At 35.1% G+C, this 24,891-nt stretch overlaps 6 protein-coding genes across 11 annotated transcripts; 5 read left to right on the top strand and 1 right to left on the bottom strand.

Annotated features, from left to right (window-relative positions):
* The first annotated feature begins 207 nt into the window (after positions 1–207).
* LOC132695555 (neprilysin-4) lies at positions 208–7,645 on the top strand. The gene is made up of 13 exons (XM_060659869.1): positions 208–308; positions 1,925–2,061; positions 2,129–2,587; positions 2,637–2,818; positions 4,098–4,433; positions 4,487–4,666; positions 4,717–4,928; positions 5,007–5,090; positions 6,280–6,418; positions 6,478–6,817; positions 6,871–7,187; positions 7,239–7,414; positions 7,519–7,645. Exons 1-13 carry the CDS (start codon positions 241–243, stop codon positions 7,616–7,618), a joined length of 2,730 nt encoding a protein of 909 aa, XP_060515852.1. The 5' UTR covers positions 208–240; the 3' UTR covers positions 7,619–7,645.
* Positions 7,636–9,489, bottom strand: LOC132695556 (tRNA modification GTPase GTPBP3, mitochondrial). Its single transcript, XM_060659870.1, has 4 exons — positions 9,230–9,489; positions 8,999–9,175; positions 7,953–8,946; positions 7,636–7,896 (listed from the first exon to the last, which is right to left on the bottom strand). Exons 1-4 carry the CDS (start codon positions 9,321–9,323, stop codon positions 7,650–7,652), a joined length of 1,512 nt encoding a protein of 503 aa, XP_060515853.1. The 5' UTR covers positions 9,324–9,489; the 3' UTR covers positions 7,636–7,649.
* A 179-nt stretch (positions 9,490–9,668) lies between these two features.
* LOC132708645 (tax1-binding protein 3 homolog) lies at positions 9,669–10,770 on the top strand. Its single transcript, XM_060681099.1, has 3 exons — positions 9,669–9,851; positions 9,955–10,068; positions 10,123–10,770. Exons 1-3 carry the CDS (start codon positions 9,795–9,797, stop codon positions 10,309–10,311), a joined length of 360 nt encoding a protein of 119 aa, XP_060537082.1. The 5' UTR covers positions 9,669–9,794; the 3' UTR covers positions 10,312–10,770.
* A 304-nt stretch (positions 10,771–11,074) lies between these two features.
* LOC132708644 (3-ketodihydrosphingosine reductase) lies at positions 11,075–12,466 on the top strand. The gene is made up of 2 exons (XM_060681098.1): positions 11,075–11,987; positions 12,070–12,466. Exons 1-2 carry the CDS (start codon positions 11,223–11,225, stop codon positions 12,262–12,264), a joined length of 960 nt encoding a protein of 319 aa, XP_060537081.1. The 5' UTR covers positions 11,075–11,222; the 3' UTR covers positions 12,265–12,466.
* Positions 12,467–12,530: 64 nt separating this feature from the next.
* Positions 12,531–20,809, top strand: LOC132695530 (kinesin-like protein Klp10A). Of its 3 annotated transcripts, XM_060659827.1 has the most exons (12): positions 12,531–12,738; positions 12,886–12,948; positions 14,609–14,790; positions 15,363–15,494; positions 16,567–16,606; positions 16,666–16,802; positions 16,856–17,010; positions 17,109–17,375; positions 17,942–18,501; positions 18,565–18,884; positions 18,940–19,114; positions 19,595–20,809. In XM_060659827.1, the coding sequence occupies exons 2-12, from the start codon at positions 12,888–12,890 to the stop codon at positions 19,729–19,731; spliced, it is 2,166 nt and encodes a 721-aa protein (XP_060515810.1). In that variant the 5' UTR covers positions 12,531–12,738; positions 12,886–12,887; the 3' UTR covers positions 19,732–20,809. The 3 variants fall into 3 exon arrangements, with proteins under 3 accessions (XP_060515810.1, XP_060515811.1, XP_060515812.1); XM_060659828.1 differs by lacking the exon at positions 15,363–15,494 and having other exon boundaries at positions 12,532–12,948; XM_060659829.1 differs by lacking the exons at positions 12,531–12,738; positions 12,886–12,948; positions 14,609–14,790; positions 15,363–15,494 and adding an exon at positions 15,524–15,911.
* Positions 20,810–21,273: 464 nt separating this feature from the next.
* Positions 21,274–23,985, top strand: LOC132708652 (BCL2/adenovirus E1B 19 kDa protein-interacting protein 3). Of its 4 annotated transcripts, none has more exons than XM_060681115.1 (3): positions 21,274–21,481; positions 22,488–22,777; positions 22,851–23,985. In XM_060681115.1, exons 1-3 carry the CDS (start codon positions 21,436–21,438, stop codon positions 23,112–23,114), a joined length of 600 nt encoding a protein of 199 aa, XP_060537098.1. In that variant the 5' UTR covers positions 21,274–21,435; the 3' UTR covers positions 23,115–23,985. The 4 variants fall into 4 exon arrangements, with proteins under 4 accessions (XP_060537098.1, XP_060537096.1, XP_060537095.1 ...); XM_060681113.1 differs by having other exon boundaries at positions 22,488–22,786; XM_060681112.1 differs by having other exon boundaries at positions 22,458–22,777.
* The last annotated feature ends 906 nt before the right edge of the window (positions 23,986–24,891 follow it).

Here is a 24,891-nt window from a genome sequence, read left to right as displayed (position 1 = left end):
TTCAGAAGCCGCTACTTTTTAAACCCAACTTTGTTTTTTTTCTTAATATACGGTGAGCCACAAAATTTATTTCGTCAAACTTGCGATTCTAAACATTTAAGTTCACGGTATGTGGCTTAAGCACCTATGCTAAAAGGCGAAAATAAGCCTTAGTTAAATCAAAATGACCCAATTACAAATTGTCTAAAGGTCGAATTCATTTAATGGAGTGGATTTTGTTGTGAGAGAGCTTCGGTGTCAATGGAGGAAAAAGCATCGAAAAAATTTTGTTCTTGCCGATTGACTCAGCAAGAAAATGGAAGAATTCGGTAAGTAATGTGAATTTATTTACACGCACTCTCGTTCCTATTGCTACAGTGTTATTTATTACTTACGTTTTTATTTATTTGCGTTGGTCGGATGGGCAATCGAAAGAGGTCAAGTGTCTGCTCGTGCAACCCTGAACGTATCATTTAAATTGATTAATTAATTATTGTTGCAAGCGTAGTTTAATAAAACATGATACGATTTGTTATATTCCGTTTCTTAACGCGTGAAGTTCAGAAAAATTGAAATATTTTTGCGTATTTCAGTTTTTAAGACCTAAACACGTCGAATCGTTCGTGAATTAGGGTCACACAAATTTGCATACAATGGAAAAACGAATGAATAAAAGTAATATGATGGCCGCGTTACTTTATATAGTTTTGGTTAGTTTATATAGTTTTATATACAGCTTGATTATTTTATGAAAAAAGTTTCCATAAATGTAAATGTATAAAAATAATGTTTTTAAAATAATTCAAATATCTTATTAAGGATTTGTGTTTGTTTGTTGATAAGAGCCTGATTTGGCTCTATGAATAAAAATTAAACAGTGGCGGTTATTGATAAAAACGTGCGCCACTGACTTTCATTTCATTTCGACGCTTCCCTGAGACTAAAACTGCCTTTTTTCGCTCGAAATACGAAAACTTAACAAAAACTGTTGAAAGTGGTCACTCACTTCACACCTTCAGCTCGGATGCAAGAATCCGATCACCTGAGGTCACATATTTTACACAGGACTTTAGGTGACCCCACAGGAAAAAATTGAAAGAGTCCTTTAAAAAAACCTGTATCTTGGAAACAATGCATTTCAGGACCTACGGTTATGGGAAATCTTTTTCCTTCCTCCTTATTTAAGGAATCAGCTCGTTAAATATTGCTGACGGTTTTTTAAATACCCTGTATGTTGCAATTTTTTTCAACACTGCTGTGGTTTCTCGCATCCCAATGCGGCTTCTTTCCCCCTTCATACGGCACACATGTCCTTACTGTTTTAAACATTTTGCATCGACTATGTCAATGATGCTTATAATATAATAATAATTATTATTATACTTGAGTATAATTTTAGAGATGGGCAGCTAATATATTAATTATTCTATAATCAAGTAAATAAAAACTTACATAAAAGTAAGAATAATATGTAAATAGATAAATTGTAATAAATATTATTATTTAAAAAAATCTACTATTTACAATACAACTTCACTTGCGAATGTTAGTCAACATGTTCCGAGTAGACTATTGAACTATATTCATTGGAGTGCAGAGATAATAATATATAATAATAATAATAGAAAGCGAAGTTTGACTAAACCGTTTCTCAGAAATAAATTTAGGACAGTAGCTATTTTCAAGGACGAACGTGGCCAACAACTGAGGGAAAGTAACTATAATTCTAATTTTAAACACTAAGGCACAGGCCATCTACCTACCACTCTCGAGGCCATTAACAATCATCATACTACGCTTTTGATTTATAACTCTTTCGCAATAAGAAACGGAGCATAGGCAGTTTTCAAAAATAAATTTTATTACCAACATTATTGACGCATCAATAATAATTAATAATAACAATATATTTTTGTTTCTCTCTATTTGAATTTTTATTTTTTAGGTGGTCGGTTGGGCAGGAAAAGGAATGGCAATCAAAACTAAAGAAATTAGTTTTTTTACCGGTGGTACTGCTACCGTTGGTTATTATTATAATTTTGGTCACACGACAAACACTGCAAAATGGCAATTTTTCAGACGGTAAGGGTTGTTGCTAACTTTTTAAACAATTCATACACTTCTTATCATCTAAAATTTATATTTGCAGTTGATACTAACCAAAGCACCGCTCACGATTTAGTCGCATCCGGTACTAAAACGCAAAAATCAAATTTGCAAATAAATAGGTTGACGAAGAGGCACATACCGGGACGCGAAAGATTTTCCTACCTTCCGAAACGTTGTTACAAACTTTATATGCGTCTTCTATACACCCCTGAGGGTGAAGAATCATTTGCAGAGACTCGAGTCGTAACTGAGAACAACATAAAGTATAAATCTGATTACGGGAACGAGTATCCAACGTACTTTGATAGAATCCTAAAGTTCGGCGTCAATGAAGAAACGCGGATAAAAAGAAATGAAATATTGAGCAAGAAGTGTGGGAAGAACATAGTCAGCAGAAATAAGAGAGGAATAGCGGCTAAACAACGAAAAGAATTTCACGAAAACCTTCACCGTTTTTGGACGGAGAAGAAGGGCTACGGCGAAATCCGCGAATATCAAAGTAATTGTTACCAGATGCAAATATTTTAATTAATATTTCGCAATTTTAGGTAAAATAATGCAAAAGTACATGAATTCTGACGTGGATCCTTGCGACAATTTTTATGAATACGCTTGCGGCAATTGGAAAAAATTTTACGACGTCCCTGCCGATAAAACGGTCTACGATACTTTCGAAATGGTCAGGGATAGTTTGGATCACATCCTCAAAAAGTTGTTGGAAGATAGCGAGGTGATTACATCACAGTTCTGAATGGACTCTGCAAAAATTTTGCATTTTTAGACACCATTTGTAATTTAATTATGCCTTGAATCATCTGAAAAGGTGAAATCTGGATAGGGTTTTTTACATTGGATCCAGTGACGTAGTCAGTTTTCTTCTGATACTCACAAATTATGGTGCGAATGAACGAATGAATGAAACCATCGTAACATTAAAAATCAATATCATACGCTAGTCATAACTGATAGAACATCTAGTTGATTGAAACAGAATAGTGAAACAAATATGCAATTAAAATTCTAATATTTTGGTTTAACACCATAATTATGATATTATATATGATAATTACAAAATGTCACCACTATTTTACTAAAGTGTATTAGGAAAACGAGTACCTATTGTCCTGTTAGTGTCATAAAAATATAAAATAATATATCGCGTGTATTTGAGCTCTCATATGTTACATATTTTTGAAAAGTTGATAACGTAACTATTATTATTAATATACAAGGTGTTCCATAAAAAAAGGCAAGCTAAGTTTATATATCATATTTTGGTTTAATATCTGTATTTTCGTTCTATGCTATGGCCCATATTAACTCATAATATAACAATTATGAAAGAATGGTCAACAAATAATATCTTGACGGGAAACTTTTTTTTATTAGGTTGTATAATTATTATTTTAAAAATACTCATAAAAAAATATTTAAATTAAATTAAAAAATTAAAAAGCGTTAATAATTGTTAAAAGTCTAATAATAAACATTATAAAATGATTAAACAACATACAGAGTGTCCATTAAAAACAATTATTAAATAATGGGCACGTTTATTTTGACACGTTAGTATTTTTTTAATTGTGGAATTTATTTAAAAAAAATCTGTATTTTCCATTAAATGTTCAAATAAATTAAAAATTAAACAGTTTTCATACGTCATATATATTTGAAAAACTCATAGTACAAATTAAAAAATGTATTCAAAAAAAACATACAGGGTGTTAGGTTAAAATTTTTTTTCTAATGAATTATATAATTTATGTAAAAAAAATATTTTCTATGGCCTACTTACAAAAAAAAAACATACAACATACAATACTAAAATACATACATATATAAAGGACATACTGGATGTCCCATTTTAAGAAGAAAACAAACTACTCCGCTGGATCCTACGTAAAAAGCTCTGTATAACCCATTTCTCCATAAATTAACTCATAACCAAACTACATTGATTGTTTAAAAATGCAAAAATGGGCCATACTGTGCGTTTTGTCAAATTTTAGGAAAATCAAACCAAATACGACCACCATCATAACCATCCTATTAAATATTTTCTACATGAGAATTACTCGGCTAACGCCCTGGACGATGTCACGATAAAAGTGAAAAATTTTTACAAGTCTTGCATGCACGAAGAAAAGATTAATGTAAGAGGAGACCGACCATTGAGGGATATTTTAACTGCATTGGGCGGCTGGCCCGTAATCACACCCAACTGGAAAAAATCAGACTTCGATTTAATGGGTTTATTATCCAGATTAAGATTGCTTAACAACGATATTTTAATTACACAGTGGATAGCTCCCGATATAAAAAATTCCGACAAATACATCATTCACGTAATTAATTTTGGCTATATCTGTATTCCGGTCAAGCAAAATGACGATTTTAGATTGACCAAACAACATTGGGACTACCATCCAGAGAGTATTATTTGGATAGGACCAATATAAAATATCTTAAAGCATACAGAAGCTTTATTTTCTCAGTTGCAAAGTTAATGGGAGCCCATCCGAAGGTCGCGTCGCAAGACGTCGACGATATAATCGCATTCGAAACCAAACTTGCGGCAGTAAGTTAAATGTAAGAGCAAAACTCGAACTATCCGCAGAACTTTTTTAGATAATGGCGCCCGCAGAAGAAAGACGCAACATAACGGAGATATATTTGCGGACTGACATCGAATATTTCGCTAAACATTTCCCAAAATTTGCGTGGAAGCTCTATTTTGGCGTAGTTTTAGGTAAAGACATTGATTTGAAAACGCCAGTTGCATGCTATTGCGCAAGATATATAGAACAACTTTTTATTCTGTTAAATAAGACCAACCCCAGGTAATTTTGTTTCCTAAGATATTAAGCTTTCAGCGCTTTTGGTAGATTGATAAGTACGCAATCTCTAATGGTTTTTAGAATCATTCAAAATTATGTTATGTGGAGATTTGTGAGGCACAGAATAAACAACTTAGACCACAGATTCCTCGAGCTCAAACAAAAGTAAGTGCGTTATAAAAATTACGCAGCCAGACTTTCAAAGGGGCTATTACTTGCGTAAAGGGCTTCAAACAATCACTTTCTGAAGTTTGGTTACGTACCACCTTGGTACACTACCGGGAACTTCGTCAATTTGTTCTGGAAAACCTATGAGTAGCAAACATTAGAAAATTTGGATTTAAAATAGCTTTAAGGTTGCGGCACATCCGGATATACCGGATGTGGGTGTAAATGTTCTTAGTTTAAATGGATCACCTTATAGAATATTGTTTTTTTTTTAGATTCCCTGAAAATTCTAGTCATATTTCATGTGTAATAATAATAAGAATAATAATAAGTTCGATTATTAAAAATACACGATGTTGAAAAAATAACAATCTTTTCTTAGAATTACTTTGGATTATATTGTGTATATGTGCGCTAATCTGAACATTTATTGTTTTTTTTTTAATTTTGATATTTTTTTGAGACTTCATGGTCTTTATAAGTATTTTTAATTTGCAATGCTTTTTTTTTCGTTTCCGCTTTAACCGGATTCAAAGTCTTCCGGCCCCCACATGAAAAAACCGGTAATTTTTTTTCCTTGGGGGGCAAGGTGAGGAAGTCGGGGGGGCTATCTCGGAAACGGTAAGAGTTGGGGGGTCGGGGTTCGCTTCGTCGGATTCAGAAAAAAATCTTGATGAGGGGGCGACCTCAAAAAATCACTTTTGAGGAGGTCGTCATTTTGAGGTTTTTGGAGTTTTTCCGAGTTATTTGAGGTCGGACCGGGGCGCGGAGGGCATACGCGTGTAGAGGGGCCCGAGGCGCACCGGAACCCTCAAAAAGGGCCCCCCTCAAAATTGAGGAGGTCTTGAGGTTCGAGAGGATCTCGTCTCCTATGGGACGGATCGAAAAACTGGGTACCTACGTCGACGCGCCTATACTCGGGCATCATTCTGAAGGCCCATATCCTATACCCCGTCTATGCTTTTTTTTTGAGGGCGCCTCCTCAAAGTTGAAAAAGTTTGCTATCTCGGAGGTTTGCCGGCCGAATCGGCTCGAAATCGGCGTAGGGGGGTTTTTCGGGCCGGAAACGTCGAATCCACCCTCAAAAATCGCCTACCTCAAAAACTCAAAGTTTTCCATAACAGATAGACAATGGGACACCGTGTTTATCGAGAAATTTGTCCGTCTAAGTTAAATGCATTTTTAGATTTTATTTTATTCTTTTTGGAAGAGAAAGTCAACCACCCAGATGGGTATTTTGCGTGGCACAGACCAATTCAAATATGGGTATGGCGCTGGGTGCTTTATTCGTCAAACATTATTTTGATGAAACCAGTAGAACAGACGTATGTGATTTGTATTGCCACCACAATAATTGTCTACCTTCATCGATGTTTGATTCTAGACGACAGAAATGACTAAGACTCTAATTGGAACCTTCAGAGATATGATTCTGCGAAAATCTTGGCTCGACCGTTATACGAAAAATTTCGCAAAGTTAAAAATCAACACGATGAACCTTAAAATTGGGTATCCGGATTTTATAACCAACGACAGTCAACTTGCTTGTAAGTACGGAGATATCGAAATTCATCCCGACTACTTTTTTGAAAACATGCTGAGTATTTTGCGGCACGCCAACAACAGAGACAGACTGAGGGTGAACTCCGTAGTAGATAAGGCTGCTTGGAATGCCGCTCCCGCAGTAGTTAATGCCTATTATAGCAGGACCGAAAATGAAATTAGTAAATCGAAAGTGAGAGTATTAATCAATCCGCTACATCCATGAATTTCGTAGTGTTTCCCGCCGGCATTCTGCAGCCACCATTCTATCACAAATTTTTCCCCAAGGCTTTAAATTTTGGAGGTATTGGGGTCGTCATTGGGCACGAAATAGCTCACGGGTTCGATGACAAAGGACGTTTATTCGATCACGAGGGCAATCTTTACTTGTGGTGGAAAAAACCGACTATAGAAAAATTCAACGAAAAATCTCAATGCATGATCGATCAGTATAGTAAATACAGTTTACCCGACCTTGGGTTACCAATAGATGGACTTTTGACGCAAGGAGAAAACATTGCCGACAACGGCGGACTAAGGCAATCATTTGAGGTTTTTTTGGAAATTTTTAAAAATATACGGCGTTTAAATTCTTTGTTTTAGGCTTATAACACGTGGCTGATGCAAAATTCAGATGCAGATGAAACGTTACCCGGCTTAAATTTAACAGGAAAACAGTTGCTGTTCTTAAATTTTGCCCAGGTTTGGTGTGGCAAACTTAGAAAAGAGGCAGCTAGAAACCGTATTAAAACATCTGTTCACTCGCCGGGGTTGTTTAGGCAAGTACATACCTGCCATCTGTCGTCGATGACAGTATATATTGAACTTAACGGAAACTGCATAAGAAAACCGAAGATGGCAGCACTAATCAAATTTGTTGCAGGGTGATCGGAGCACTGAGCAATTCTGAGGAATTTTCGCAAACCTACAACTGTCCAAAAAATAGCACAATGAATCCAGAACTAAAATGCATAGTGTGGTAATAATGAATACACGCGCAAAATTTTAAATGTTTTATTTACCAATACAAAACTGTGAAAAAACAACATCAAGTATCTCCTCTGAAGACACTGTACCCACCAGTTTGCCCAAACTTCTTAGCGATTTTCTTAAATATTCTGCCATAATGACCACGTCGTGTGAATGGGTATCAGATTGCATTTCTTGTAAAAATAACTTCAAATTTCTGAGACATTCAGTTACCTGTTGTCTATGCCTCCTTTGGTTCATGCTGGGGTGTTCCTGAGATGGGTCGCCACACCTACAATAAATTTGCGTCTTCTTTTTGTTATGTAGTAAATGTTAAATTTGGCTTACAAAAGTTTTAATTTATCAGCTAGGCAGTCAACTAAAGTACTAAGGCCGTTTTTATTTATGCAAGAAACTTTGACAATGCCATCTTGCAAGTTATCACAAATATTGTTTTCATCCAAGTCACACTTGTTCAACACAACTATGCAATGTTTTGTGAACATGTCTGATATTTTATCACTGTTACTAGTTAAATCGTCCACATTTAATTTCCTTACATAATACATCAAGTAATTCATAAATATTGCGTTGTTATTGATTATAGCCCATTGGTGATATTTTTCAAAATCTACCACCAGTATAACTAAATCTGATTCCTTATAACTTTTTAAAGTCCTCTTAATACCTTCATTCTCCACTATATCATCACTGATTGTCCTTATACCAGCAGTATCTGATAAAACCAAAGGGTAGCCTTTCACATTTAGAGTAACTGCTACAACATCTCTAGTGGTTCCTGAAATAGGGGTGACAATAGATGCGGGTCTCTCAACCAATGAATTCAGCAAACTGCTCTTTCCCACATTTGGTTCCCCGATTATTACAGTGTTTACACCATTTCTTAAAATTTCTCCTTTCCGTCCATCATTTAAATGCTGCTCAATTTCTTCAATAAGCAACTTAGCCTCAGAAGTGACTTTATCTATCAATCCATGTTCTAGAGTCTCAGTTTCTTCAAAATCTATATGGGCTTCAATATGTGCTACATTTTTCAGCAAAACAGCCTTCCATTTTTGATACAGTTTACTTAATGATCCATTGGTTTGTAAGAAAGCCTGTTTTCTTTGGGCCTCGGTTTCTGCTTGCAACAAATCTGCTAATCCTTCAACTTCAGTAAGATTCAACTTTCCATTTTGGAATGCTCTTTTAGTAAACTCCCCTGGTTCCGCCAACCTAAAGCTTGGTATGCAGCTTAGTGCATCTAACATTCCATTTACAACTGCTAATCCCCCATGGACATGAAATTCACAACTATCCTCCCCAGTAAAGCTCCTTGGACCTGTACAGTTTAAAAATAAGAAACTGTCATGGGGCTAAATACACTGGAGTACCTGGGAACCATATAACAAGACCTCTATCAAGAATCTCTTTTGACTTAGGATGTCGCAGACTACGCAGTAGAGTGGTTCTTGGTGGTGGTAATGATTTTAAAGAGGCAAGTTCTTTCAAAGCTGTCTCAGAGAGGTGACCGGATACTCGTATTACTGCAACCCCGCATTTTCCTTGGCCTAAAAGCCATATGATAGTTAAATTTGAAATAAAATACGATTATTAAAAAATACCTGACGATAATGCAAATATTGTGTGCGAATAATACCGATATAATCTAGCAAAACGATGGCAAGTTATGTTTTTAAAGTTTGAAAAAATACACATGACAGGGTTATGTTTATGTAAATAAATTTACGGAGTCTCCTTATCAATGCATTGGGATAGTATAAAAGGATAGAAAAGCAAGTTCTATCGTCGTACGCTAGCCATCACCACGGGAGCAGCATATTTAGTTATCATTTTCGTACATGTAGCGGGTGTGACGGCTAGACTTTGGTCACACAACATGACTGGTTGGTGCTGCCCTCTAGGAAGTTTTGGTAATCAATAAAGCCATTCGCTGTTGCCAGACTTGGGAATTAAGCCCAGAATCGTAAGATTTTTATTGCTAGGGATTTTCTCTGGTATTATACGCCTGTGCTATTTTTTGTATACTAACACATGGCATCAATGAGGTTCACAGCTGACAACTGTTGACTTGCTCGAAGTTTCTATAAAGCTTGGGCTCGAATTGTGCCAAATATTTAAAATTGATTAGCATTGAATTTTTCTTTAGTGTTTTTTTAACACTTCAAAATGTGTGCGAAAATGGCATTCCAACACCAAGCCGGTACGGCTATGGAGTGTTTGAGCGTAAGTATAGGTTGTGGGGCGTGTAGTTTCATTCATAAATTTATGGTTTATGATTCACTTGATTTTAATTAACAATTCATTCATAACATTGTATATTTCGTAGATTCCAATAACACTTCACAAGGAGGTATCTGGAGATACGATGAGATGCGGATTTAAAATTGGTGGCGGAATAGACCAAGATTATCACAAAAGTCCACAAGGTTATACGGACAATGTATGTTATTGAGAGTAGTAATATGTTGAGGTAAATTAGTTGTTTCTTTTAAAGGGCATATATGTGACAGAAGTACACGAGTCAAGTCCCGCATCTAGAGCTGGGTTACGTGTCCACGATAAAATCTTACAATGCAATGGATATGACTTTACAATGGTAACACATAAAAAGGCAGTGAGCTACATCAAGAAGAATCCAACCTTAAGTTTACTGGTGGCGAGAAAAGGTGTTACATCAACCTAAAATATATTTAAGTAGTTTTCTAGTCATCAACAGAGTGGAAAAGCTAACATCAAATTTAAGAAAAGCAAGAATTTCTTAAAGCTTTTCCAAATGGGCTAGACTAAGTTATCCTGTCATACTTTCATCATTCCATGTTAGTTACCATGAGTTTAAAAGATTTTAAGTCTGTTCTTGTTATTATGCAGCTTAGATTATCTTTAACACCATGAGCATCACTGTTAAATGGACCCTGTGTATGTGGAAATATGAGAATTTCTTTGATTCTAATAAGCTTTTAGTCGATATAATTGTTATGTATTGAGATAAAAATCAAAATTTTTAATGATAGTTTTAACTAGTTTAAGTGTTTTAGCTGAATAAAATTTTAGATGTTCAAGTATGCCATTGAATTATAAGTCAGTATTTCAATAATTTTTAATTAGAATTTAAAATGCAATTGTTTTATTGTCTATTACATGTTTGCAGTTTTGTGGCGTTTTATTACATTACCCCAAAGTTATACTAATCTCCGCTTTCAATTCAAAGTGTTAATTAGTCTTAATTTTTGAGATAAAAGAAGACAGAACAAGGGAAATGGTAGATTATTTATTTTGAAATTCCATTTTAGCTGCGCGTGCATAGAACTGTTGCCGGTGCGCATTATGTAGTCCCTAGAAAAATATATTTTAGTTGGTAACTCTGAAACAAATCAACTTTTTTTAACTGTGATCAGAGTTTCATTTGGTATCTAGCAGTTATTGGTGTTTTGCAACCCCCACTCTATGTTGCACGTCACGTGCGCACGTGAGAGAAACAATATATCTAATTGCAATCAAATCTTGATTTATTAGGTTAATGATTGTTAGGCCGGTGAGATGCGTTTTTAAGACTTTACATATTTTAGGTGCCGTAGTCTTAGATATTCGGTAACGATGTATTATTCAATTATTTTATGTTTAATTGTCAGTTTCATATTTGTTTTATTGTTAAAAAAGAATCCAAAGAGGTCTATCAAGGGTAAACATGTTGTTATTACTGGAGGGTCTAGCGGGATCGGCAAAGCTATGGCAATTCTGGCTGCCCAACAAGGTGCTCATGTGTCTCTTCTTGCTAGGAATTTGGAAAAACTTGAAGAAGCTCGGACAGAAGTTAAAAAGCATATCATTAGTGAGGAACAAATAATATCACGTGTTTCCGTGGATGTTTCTCATCGCGAAGCGGTGGAGAATAATATACTGGAATTAGAGACAACAGTAGGACCTATATACATGTTAGTGAACTGTGCTGGTTTTGCAGTATGCGGGAAATTGGAAGATATTTCTGACAGTAACATAAAGCGACTTATAGATGTTAACTATCTTGGCACATTATACCCTACTAAGGCGGTTCTGCCTAGATTCAAAGAAAGGCACGAAGGAATTATTGTACTAACATCTTCTCAAGTAGGGTTGATGGGAATGTTTGGCTATTCTGTTTACTCAAGTTGCAAGTTTGCCCTTAGAGGATTAGCAGAGTCTCTAAATATGGAAGTTAAGCCATTTAATATTTCAATAACATTGGCTCTTCCTCCAGATACTGATACCCCAGGATTTGACAATGAAAATCAAACCAAACCAGTGGAAACTAAGCTCATTTCAGAAGTGGCTGGACTCTACCAACCAGAAACTGTGGCAAAGAAAATTATGGAAAATGCTCTGGTAGAGGAAAAACTCATATTTTATTATAAAAATAGTAATGGTGGTGTTATTAGCAGCTTTTAAAGTGCGTTTTTCGTTTCAGGAGGGTCAATTCTTCAGCTATTTAGGGTTTGAGAGCTTTCTTTTGACCACCCTGTGTGTTGGAATGAGTCCTTACAAATCTATCTTAGGAGTACTTCTACAGGCTGTGATTTTAGGCCCATTTAGACTGATTGCTGCTTTTTACTTAAAATATTTTGATTGTATAATATTGAAAGTTTCAAAAAATAACCAATAACTGTTGAAAAGATTTCTAATCATGCGCGTTTGTTATGTGCTGTTGATTGGGAGTATCTTGTCAGACAATAAAGTGTAATTTTTTATTCTATTGAAATATCAACTGTGTTAACAAAAATTATGTTCTAACAAGGTGTAATATTATTTATCATTCTCTAAATGAATTGTAAATGTGAGTTATAATATAAAATTTAACATATAGCAGTTTTTATTTCTGTTGCCATGACAATTGAAGTAAATTAAAATTGACAAATCAATAAAATGCAGCGTTTCATTGCGTTAATCATTTCTGCGGTTAATAATAATCGGACATGAACACATGTAGTTTGGATATGTTATTGTGCGTTATGAATTTGTCATAATGAATGAAAATCAGCTGTGGTTTGTGACGGTTGCAAAATTCGAATTTAAACCCAGCGCCTTGGTCTGAGTTTGTAAGCATGCGCGATTCAAAATGTCTACAGTGTAGCGTACGGTACGTTTGTTGAAATCTGTCTTGTGTCAGTTGAATAGTGCAAGTTGTTAAACAATTTAAATAGTGCTGTAAATATAATAAAATATCTATTTATTTATTATTCCGTATTTACAAATATATAGTTCACATATCTTCCTCGTGATTTAGTTATGGAAATGCCATCTGGATATCTTCAAATTGGTTTAAGTATTAACATAAAAAGAACCGATGGTAAGTGTGTGCCTGCCTAGAAATTTATTGTAATATTAAGAATTTGTATTGTTCTGCAAAGTGAATTACAAGCCGTTGAAGCATGTTACAACAGAAAATTGTTTAAAGAAAGGTTATGTCCTGATGTCAATGCAGAAAGATCTCTTTTGCTTAAGAGACGCAGCCTCTAAATAGTAAATTAAAACGTTAACGTAAAACAAAGTTTTAAGAAATTAAAACTCCGCTTCTTTCTGTTGTATGTTTTATTTTTGGTTTTCTGTGACAACGGCATTTTTTGTATGATTATATTTGAAAAAAAAACATTTCTTTGGAAGCCTTTTATCATATAAAGAAAATTGTCTCGGTATGTAATATCAGATTCCTAATATTCTCCGAAACCGTATAACAAATTTAACATAAAAATTAATTATGTCTCATTCTGCATATAATTTTGACCATGTGTTTTCATATTTATGTGGGTTTTGATGAATAGTGATTCACTTTACGATATCTACCTACTTCACCAAGATTGTAAACACCAAGGTATTCTTGTTTATTAGTATAGAGTGTGGCAAAAATAGTATGGACTGCCATTATGCAAAAAAAAGTTAAAAAACATAAAAAATTAATCAGGCGTGAAGCAGAGAGTTTGAACGGGGGTTTCAACGCATTTTGACCCAGCAATAGCAAAAAATCGCGTTCACCAACTGACTATGTCGACCGGCAAATGTAGAATGAGACAAAATGGTTTGAACTTGTGTGAGTCATGCACCTGGGGCTGCCGCGCTTGAAGAAAGTGATTATTTATTTTCATTATCATAAAATTTACACGCTGTGTGTGCTGGACATTGCTTATTATTTCTTGGTTTATTAATATTATTTCGGAGTTGCGAATTGCTTTTCATTTTTGTGCGTTAATTATAATTGTTGCACTCGCGGTACTTCCAATGGTACCCAACGCTCCGCGAGGTCGAAATGACGTAAACACCAATCCGATGGTTCCCTTATATGGGTTGAACTCTGTAATGACAAGGCCATAACGCCTGCTTTTAGACTAATGCAGTGACCGTTTTACAAATTTACTCTAAATTTAAAATGGATATAGTAAAAAAGTCTTTTTTGTGGATAAAAATGTTAACGTTATTTTAATTGGTAATTATTTTAAATGAAATTAGAGTCAAATTACAATTTAGTTAAGAATCTTCCCATAAATGTACCGGTTTTTGTTCTCTTGCAAGGGATGTAAAAATAACATAATGCGAGCTTAAAATACGATTAACCTTTTGGAATATTTTGGCATTAATCCGGTGCAAATTTAGCCTTCATTTTATTTACTGCCCATGGGCGTAGGAGTGGGGGTGGTCGCACTTGCAAACACACCCGATACGAGAAGCAGAGGGCTAATGACGGCAAAAAAAGTACGGGCCACAGAAAGCTTTTTAAAGTTTAATTTAAATTAGTAAATTAAAATTGACTCAACGTTTTTAATTTTTTATTAAAAAATAATATCAAAGACCAATAAAATATAATTGTTGATTTGCAAGATTCCTTTTATTGAATTGGTGTTTCAGCACTTTGATGTCTTATATATATTTCTATATGCGTAAAGGAATTTCGTAAAAAAAGTTATCCATCCATGTATATTGTTTATGTTATTGCTAAATTCGCAACTTTCTACTAGGTCGAATACATTCGGCTATGGTAGCGGCCATCAACAATGATCAGCGTTGTGCCACAGTGGAATGGTTTGAGCAGGGTGAAACGAAAGGAAAAGAAATCGACATGGACGCCATAGAATCTCTGAACCCGGATATTATTATATTAAAACCCGGTGAAGAATTGAAATTCAATAAATTACAGAGGGTGAGTGGTATACTTCCTATCCATGCGTAAGTTTTTACGATTGTGATTTATCGCTATATACGTGTTTTTTGACGCAATGGTTTTTGATATACTGACATTACAAATAGAGAAAAATTATTTAAAATCGAAAGTTATTATTGGGGAATTTTGAGTGTGTCATTCCTAACTATTTATTTATTTATCAAAAATTCCAATGTTCTCAAGTCGTTAACCTTTTTCATCGTTCAGACTGCAGACCATATGTGTTGATGAATCGTGCCTGGCACAGAATGCTAAGGCTTTTGAAAATACCCCGATCGATTTTATTTATCATTTTTCGATACAGCAAATTAATTTGAAATAAAGCTTCGCACTGCCCAGTTGAAGGGCAACGTTTCACCTAGTTGCACAGTTTCGGGTTGATTGTTGTTGCGTACTTATAATCCAATATATCCTTGTTGTTTTTCTTTTGTTGTTGTTAAAATTTTACTGTTTATTTATATAAATAATTTCATATAGATGAAAGTTTTTTTAAAAAGGTTGTGTCATACTAATTTGTATACTTTTGAACATTTTTTGCGCTGCTCTAAAAGGATTCTTCTGGGTCTTCGGAGGAGGAAATTAGCTCTGCTATGGCTCAATCGGGCAGGTACACCCACAAAATCGACGAGAGTGATGACGACCTCAACAGTAACCAATTCTCATCAGACACAACTACTGTCTCGGTATCTAGATCCTTTTACGTTGGTGTTGTGGTACAAAATTATAAATTTATGTATACAGGGTGTTTCTTAAGTACTGATAGTACATGGGAAAGCTTGTCAGTAGGAGATTCCTTGAGCGATTTTAAGCAAACCAAAACGTACATTTCAACGTAGGTCCGGGAATGCAGTTCTCCTAGATTCAAGGTGTTCAAATTAAAAAATATGTGTTTTGTTCGCAACAGGGATTTTTACGATTTCAAATTCATTTGACGATAGTCGATGTGATACTACGCCAGTGACGTTTATTAAGATAAAATTCAAAATCATGATTGACGATCGGGTTTAAAACGATAACAATTGAAAATCTATCAAAGTGTAGTTTACTTTGTAACTCTCGGAGCTTCATTGATTTATCGACCGAACTGGCTTCCTGCTATGGTAATTGCATTTGTTGTTGTTTATAATTGTATGGGTTACGTTATCCGACCATTTTCAAAAAATCGTTTCAAACGGTTTAAACATTAACATTATTGCTGTCGTATTGGATTGTTATCTAATTCGACATGCGATAGAAATTCGAGGAATTTTAGCCCCAAGTGTGGTTTTGAGTCAACACACATACACGAGGGATAGAAATATGGGCATTTAGTTTTATAATAGCACAAACAATTGATTAGACTTGCCGTGATGCATGGTAATAAAATTATTTTTTATGGTCCCCGCTGAAGCAAGAACGACGAAGATTGATTTTCATTAAACGTTTTACAGTGCAGTCCTGTGGTCGATTGCAGATACTAAAATATTCACCGACCCATTGCCTTAAAATAGTAAAAAATTCGACGTATCGGTTTTATTGTCAAACGTCTCCACTCACTTAAATAACCCCGGCTTATTTTTTAATATAAACCCATTCAGTAAGTATAAATGTTGCTATTGTCGTTGTTCCCTTGCACGTTGATTTACTATTATGCAGGTAGCGGATAAATTATCTGCGTGTTTTATGGGGGACCGCCATTCTATAAAACGATAACATATTTAATTTTAGTTATTTATTAGGGCGTTGATATTTTAAGAAATATCTTGTGTTTTACAGAATCCCACACACAGGCAAATAGCGGGAAAACCAAACAACGGTATGACGACCATTATCCTATAATGCTAAATTTGTCCACATTTTTATTTTAATTTTAAGGCGTCTTAAGATCCGCCAATCAACCTAGATTAACCACGCTACCCAATAACGGCCATGCTCTGTCAACAACTGCATCCGAAAACTCTATACTTTCAAAAGAATCGAGTATACCAACTAGTAGAAACACAAACTTACAAGTACACCCTTTTTTTTTAAACTTAGATACTAGTGGTTTACAATGTTATTTTAGAATACACGACGAAGTAATGTAGTAAAAGAAGTAGAAAAATTAAAGAAAAACAGAGAGGAACGACGACAACGACAAGCGGAAGAAAAGGAGGCGAAGGAAGCGTTTTTGAAAATGGATCCGGGAAACCCTCATTGGGAATTATTAAATATGATCGCGTAAGACAATCTTTCTGAAAAATATCCGTCCTTGCATGTTGTAAAATATTTATATGTCCGAATTATCTACTTGTGTAAAATTACCCAAAATTTTACAGAGATTGTCGACGCGGTTTGGAGATCAAACCCCTGTCAGAAAACGATCCCGTAGAAGATCATCAGATTACAGTTTGCGTCCGGAAAAGGCCGTTGAATAAAAAGGAAGTGGCGAGGAAAGAAGTCGACGTCATCACAATACCAAGCAAAAATCAACTCATCGTTCACGAGCCCAAGAACAAAGTAGATTTAACAAGATACCTGGAAAACCAGCTGTTTCGATTCGATTACGCTTTTGACGAAACATGCTCGAACGAATTAGTTTATCGGTAAGCCCATATTACCATTATAGATAATGCTTGATCGACTTAATTGTCTACTGCTTCTCTAATTGGATGTTAATAAATCAGACATCAATCATTCGTTGTTATCTTAGAGCCAGAGTTCGTTGTACGGGGCCTACCGTTTATTATTATACATATTATATATGTAATAATATAATATTTTAAAAGTAGCAGTGAAAAGTGAATCAAAACAACTTTTAGTTGCCATAATAAACGGGCCATCCTGTACGCAATTTTGTTCAACCTACTAGAAGACCCTTAGGTCGAATCTCATCCCTTGACATTTGCACTGCCATAAAACATTAATTACCCGCTTTGGCACAAGATTCCTTAAATTTATCGTGTTTTTGCCCAGAGCCGGAGTACATTTTACATTTTTATGCGGATCTCTCATTTCTATTATTTTTTGTACTGTGGTGTCCAAATATTTTGAAACTGTAATAGTCGCTTGGGGATATTGATTAGTTAATAACGGCGCATGGTAAATCTTACAACATGGTACTCGTTTATAAAATAACGAATGGTTTCGAGTATTTGTTTTTCTGTTTTAGTTACACCGCCCAGCCACTGATAAAAACAATTTTCGAAGGTGGTTTTGCCACGTGTTTCGCTTATGGGCAAACAGGTTCCGGCAAAACCCACACGATGGGTGGAGACTTTAACGGCAAGAACCAGGATTGTCACAAAGGCATATATGCGATGGTCGCTTCGGATGTGTTCCGATTGGCGAAGTCGTCGAAATATCGACATTTAAATTTAGTCGTTTCGTCTAGTTTCTTTGAAATATATTCGGGCAAAGTATTCGACTTGCTGAACAAGAAAGCCAAACTCCGAATATTAGAGGACGGAAAGCAGCAGGTCCAAGTGGTAGGGTTAACTGAGAAAGTGGTCACCGCGACGGACGAAGTGCTGAAACTCATTCAGCAAGGCAACCAAGCGCGTACATCAGGACAAACCTTCGCTAATCAAAATTCGTCACGATCTCACGCGGTATTTCAGATTTATTTGAGGTCCAACAATACAATGTCTAAAATACATGGGAAATTCTCACTTATAGATTTAGCTGGGAACGAAAGAGGGGCCGATACATCATCGGCAAACCGACAAACGAGTAATATTAATTGAAAAATTCTGTAGCTTGTTTCGAATTTCTGCAGCAATCGCATTGTTTCAGGAATGGAAGGTGCTGAAATCAACAAATCCCTCTTAGCGTTAAAGGAGTGTATCAGGGCTTTGGGCCGCAAAGGAGCCCACTTGCCATTTAGAGTGAGCAAATTGACGCAAGTCCTTAGGGACTCTTTCGTCGGATCTAATTCGAGAACGTGTATGATTGCAATGATATCACCCGGTGTCAGCTCCTGTGAGTACAGTCTTAACACTTTACGGTATGCAGATAGAGTGAAAGAATTAGGAGGCGGGGATCTTCAAACCAACACGGGATCCGAACCGGAACAGGAAGACGACGGCAATCTCCTACAATTACAGTCCCTTAATGTGAGATTTCAATTTTATTTTAGCTGTACCAGAATGATTCTTACTTGTTTATCAGGAAGCCGACATGACGCCCGAGATGATAAACTTCCATCAGGTTATATCCGAACTTGAGTTAGCTGAGGATAACATGTTGGATGTTCACAAACAAACGACAGAAATTATGTTAAATTCATACGAAAAGGCTATTCAGTTGTTGCAAACAACCGAAGCGGTAACATACGATCAAGAAGGTGCGACTCTTACATAAGAAAGCTACTTTTGTGGATGTTACACATTCTCAAAAATGAAGGTCACACAGGAGAAACGATCTAAGTCCCTTTGGGCAAGTTTTAAGATAAAAGAGTTCTACAGTTGGTAACAAAAATAACCGCTGTCATAATGACAGAGGTTTCTCCTTTTTGAAGAGTGTTGTTGCTTTGTTTTGTCCTTGTTGTGAACTTAACATCAAATTCATTATCACTCTGATAGTTATCAATGATGGGCAACTTAGAGTAGTAATTTTCGTGTTCATCGGAGATGCTCTAGTGTTGGCTATTGGATTTAGACTGTAAATTTGGAGGCTATTTTATTATACTCTGGTCTTTGAAGGTTCGAGGGACTTAGATCGGTCTTTGAACGGTTTTACCATAGATGAAGTAAAATTTGCATACTGAACCACCGTTTGGCGTAGTAAACCTGATTTTTTTATATTATAATGTACTTAATTTCAGCTTACTGCAGAAAATGGGAGGAAATCATCAACAACACAGTTCCAGCACTTGAAAAGGCCAGGGAAACCGTAGATGATTATAAAGCAAAAATGGCTGCCGAGGAACAACTTAGTCGTCAGACGACGAAAAGAAAGTAAAATAAAATTATATTATAGCGATCTACCATGATAATATTAAATCGAACCATGTATACTAATTTTTTTATTTACGTTTGTTATTTATTACTTTTTGTACTTGCAGTTGTTAATTTATTTTATTTTCATTGCAGCCTCTAAAAATAGGTTATGTTGCGCTAACTTTAACGCTTTTTTTTTTAATAAGACTAATTAATATCGACATTCCTGTGAATGTAACACAAAATTATTTTCCGCATAACCCGCATTTATATTATTAAGGTGTGATTTGATCTTATCATAAATCCCTCAAAATTATTTTTGTTTTATCTGTTTTAAGATTTTTATTTGTTGCCCGTTTTCGGGTGATAGGTTATTCGAGAATTTGAGCTCACTGTGTGTACCTACAACCGATGGAAATGTTTTTTTTTTTTCAAAACGCAAGATACACACATTGCTCACCAGAGTCATGTTTCTATATTTTAATTTAACTACCGTACCAAGCGTGGACGCCGTGCTTTTTATTTTTCTTTAGTATGAGCGAATATGGAAACGTGTGTGGTCCAGCAGATGGTACTGCAAGATTAAAAGTTTTTTGTAAATATTTTTGTACTTGTAAATTAGACCCGCGAACATCAGTTTGGTAAATATTTCTTTCAAGAATTTTTTGAAGTTCCCCGTTTTCAACCCCGAGGACTTCCTTGGTAGATATATTTTTGTTTTCTGATATTAGGCTGTGCTATTCATAATTTACTATCAAAAAATGCGGGTTCCATTTTTTTAATGTTGTTTTGATACAAGACTTGAGATCTGCCTGCGTAGAATTAATTTTTTTACTAGTTAAAATATATATATTTTAATCAGGTGCACATCTCCGAAGGTACCCCTCTTTTTATAATATTATGTTCCTTAAAGTGTTTGTTTTTGAATAAAATGTTTCATTATGTTATTTACTATTGATTAATGTTGTATTTCTAAGAATTTTAAAGAATGTAGCCAACATTATCTTGTGTATTTGCGTCGAATGCGAACCTTTGTATAATTAAAAAAAAGGCTTACTTGAAATTTTCAATATAATTACTGCAATAAAAAACTGCGATTGCGTCGGTGTTTTATTTGCCCGTCGTGGCCAACCACTCGTGTTAATTCTTTGTTCTTTGTACTACACAAATAAATGAAATTTAATTAAAGAAAACTGGCATTTTCATTATGAAGCTATTGCACCAACCCAAAGAGCGCAGTATATAAAAACTGAGGGCCTCTTTTTTTTTACTGGCAAAAAGTAAACAAAGTGTATCTATCACCTTTTGTTTGCTGGTTTCATTGACTTTTCAGTTGTGCTATTTATAGTTCCTTCCTGATAAATATTTTGTAGACTTTTTTAACAGACGATTTTGCAAGTATTATATTTATAATTTTTTAATTAATTAGTTGAGAACGGCTTTAACAGTCGCGGACGCTGGGTGAACAAACTTTTTGATATTAGCGCTCTTTGCAGGACCATCTTTGTTATGATCTGTGTGAACGGAGATTGGCAAACAGAGTCACGTGATCTCTGACGTTGGCAAGACAAAAACAAACGATAGGAGTCGTAGCAAGCAACGCTTGTTGTGTGTTGTCACGTACGCAGTTTTGTGAAAAATCATCTTTGTACATTGTTGAATTGACTTTCGATAATTAATTCGATATATTTCAATTCATTAGTGCGAAATTTAAAACTATTACAAGATGTCATCTTCCAAATTAAGCACCGGAACAGATGATCTCTTAGGAGGTAAGTACCAAATTTGTTTACGTCCATACTTCGCATATGCTAGTTTTATTTATTTTTACCCCAAACGTCAACAATAATCTTACTCGGCATTATTTTTGGGGCGTAATTTGCGTGCAGAATAAAAATATGCGACAGTGGAAATGTCGTCAGGACCCGATTTGCGTATTATGATTTGTTGTTTTGTTTACATTTGCTTCCCAATCAATTTTATTTTTTACCAGGGTTGTATTTACTGGGTTCTTTGAATTTCTACGTGGGCGTAAAGTTTCGTACTATTCGTATTTGGTTTGTATTCCAAGTAGTATAGAATATAATATATAACGCAATCATGTCTATTTTTTTTAATCTAACCAGATTATTTTTTCTATTTATTTTTCATTCTTTATTCGTGACAGTTCATTGGCACTGCAAAGTTCAGTGTTTTTTTATAAGTAGGCACAACTGCACGAGATTTTGTATTTTTCTTTTTCATTTTGCATATCCTCATTTCTCGAGATACTCTTGCAAAATTTGCAATCTATTTAAATTTAAATAGTAGCTGGTTAGGTCGACCTTTGATATGATCTTAAAATTTGTATATTGTTAGTAATTTGTTAAGCTTATTGATTTGCAAATTTCCAAAGCTTTGCTATCGCAGAATATTTTAAATTACAGCAAACGGATGTGTTGATAAGAATAGGCATCGTTTCGGTTTTATACAACCAACAGGAAACTAACTACCTGCAAATCATTAACGATAATTATTTCGCCAAGCGTTTTCATATGTGTTTTATAAATAACGGGAAAAAATTGGCTCTGACGACATCGAGACATTGTGTTTAAGAGACAAAATATTTGGTTGCTTGCCCCAAAATGCCGAGTGCTATTATTAGAATTTCTTCATTAACGAGTCAAATTCTATGAATTGACCTTCCGTAACTTAAATTTGCACGTAGATTATCACGACGTATTAATAATTTTCATTAATCACTTTTAGTTTCATGCGAAAATCTCCCGCATTTTGTAGAATCCTGGGTTGAGGTCGGCACTGGCTCATCCTCCCGAGATGGAGGCACTCCGGTATCGATTACTCAACATTTAATCGTGGAAGACTATTTACGCTTACTACGTGAAGCTCAAGAATCGACTCAGTCGTCCGCTAGAGATTCGCTAGCCGGATCGCGACGCACTTCCCCCCGCAGCAGCCCTAAATCCCCCCCAAATAGTCCGGTAGTTCAGGGATCTTCCCTTAATTTGGAATGGCAAACTTACTACATGAATTCTGAGATGACTTCCGAATCCAGAGAGACTAGCGAGGTACAGAATGTAATTAGCAATTCGGTCTGGTTTAGTTGGACGTAGGAGTTTTAAAAAAATGTTTTTTTTTAAGGATTTTGACTTGATGACTGATTGGAGCAGTCGTCCAGATCAGCTGCCTCCTAAAAGCTGGAGCTTTAGATCTGGCCGCACACGTGACATGCTCAGCATTCGTCACGCAAGAGTTGGTAAGAATAGCATTTTTTCGAAAAAGGGGCTGTGCACCCTGTTTTTGACCAACATCATTTCGGTCATCTTGGGAACTGGTATTGGTTTATGGTTGAGCAGGCACGGTTTCAGCTCCGTCCCCAGATTGATTGAACTCAAGCTACGTTAATTCAGCAATGGCAGCGTTCAAAGCTACAGATTAAAATGCTTGGTGTGATTAAATGTACTGAAATTGTATTGGTCATTCTAATGTTAACTTAGTCTACGAGGTGTATAGTTTTTGATAAAAATAACGATTACTTCTTTTCCTATACATAGGCACACCAGGTATTTATTTCTGACACATATTTTCCTTGTTGTTCTAAACATTGTTTTCTTTAATACTTTGACACGCTGCCGTTTAAATGAGACTGGCAATTTTTTCTATTACTCTAGTTTTAGTGGCAAATCCACTTGTATTTGTTTATTGCCCATGTGCAAAATGGATTGCTGTTACGAATTCGTTCGTTTGATGGTAGCGGAAACGCCAATCTTTAATAATATCAATTTTTGAAACTATAATGGAATTGAAGATTGGCTGAATGCTATTTTTTCAAAAACGACTTAATTTTTATCCCGTTGTTAAAAAAAAATACATTTCGGCTAGTGATTATTTATTTGTATACTCGGTTTTGCGCATGGGCATCACTACATTTGTATTTTTAATATAAAAAATAATTAACAATTATTTATATTTTTGTTATGTATCATATTAACAAATTGATACAAGCGGCCGTTTTTATCTTTTTTATTCCGCCGAATTAAGTTATTCTTCAAATGAACTTAGTAATTTTAAAATGTGCCATGATAAGTGAGCCAGTAAAAATAAAACAGGTAAAAACGGTTGCCCTATTTATATATACGTCACAGATTCGGTTGTTTGTTAAATTTTTCCACGTTTAACGTGGATCTGAATGTGTTAGATTTTCCAGGAGTCGGTATATCTGTAAAACATCGCAGTGTTTTTCACATAATCGCAAATAAATTTTATAAAACAAACATTTTTTTTCTTTCCACGTGCGAACCTCGTGACGCCATTGTTGTAAATCCACAATTACCATAGGCTCTCAAGCTGATCGCGGTTTTCCCATTATTGCAGTTTTAATGCGTTTTAATCGAACAATGAAAAAAATGTGTTATTTTTGTCAATGAAAAAGACTCGAATATGTAACTTCTCCTGCAATTTCCGTAGCAGTAAAATGATTCTACTATTCTTGAGTTAACTTATGGAATCTTTGAAAATTTACCGTAGATCTTCAAACTTCTTGGGATCAATTAAAATCGAATAATCATTAAAAAATATTAACATTAGTTCGGAAGTTCAGAATTTTGAAGATACACTGTATTAAACGGATTTTTTTATTAATATGTAAATAAATATTACTCCATTCTGTTGAAATTTTGCAAAATTATTTGGTGCATTAAGAGGCTAATTTAACCCTAAGAGAAAATTATTCAGTGTGTTGTTACTCCAGTGACATCCCGGGAGCGCCTGAGCGAATATTATTGACAAAGAGTGTACGCCACTGCCTTTTTTCTAACTTAATATTTGGATGGCGATTAAAGTGTAAACGGCGAATCGTACTTGGAATTTCTTCAACAAAAATTACTGTACCGTTAGAAAACTTCCTCTAAATGCACGATGGAGCTCCTCATTTTAGTATACCTGTCAGTATTCCTCTGAATAAGACCTTTGTTAAAAATTGAATTGACAGAAGTGGACAAGTTCACTGGCCACCTTGCTCTCCTGACTTAAATCCAATAGGTTTTTATTTATGGCATCTCCTTAAGACGATTGTTTACGCTCCTACCAATTTGTTTAGATATTTATTTAAAGAAAAAATGACAACTGCATTTCGGGACTGATGTTTATAAAAACATTTGTCATACTTTTAACAACTAAAATA

Source organism: Cylas formicarius, unplaced genomic scaffold (assembly GCF_029955315.1).
Source record: "Cylas formicarius isolate icCylForm1 unplaced genomic scaffold, icCylForm1.1 PGA_scaffold_12__32_contigs__length_19106922, whole genome shotgun sequence".
NCBI classification, from domain to species: domain Eukaryota; kingdom Metazoa; phylum Arthropoda; class Insecta; order Coleoptera; family Brentidae; genus Cylas; species Cylas formicarius.
The sequence above is the reverse complement of the archived record's forward strand: the minus strand, read 5'-3'. Positions and strand labels throughout refer to the sequence as shown.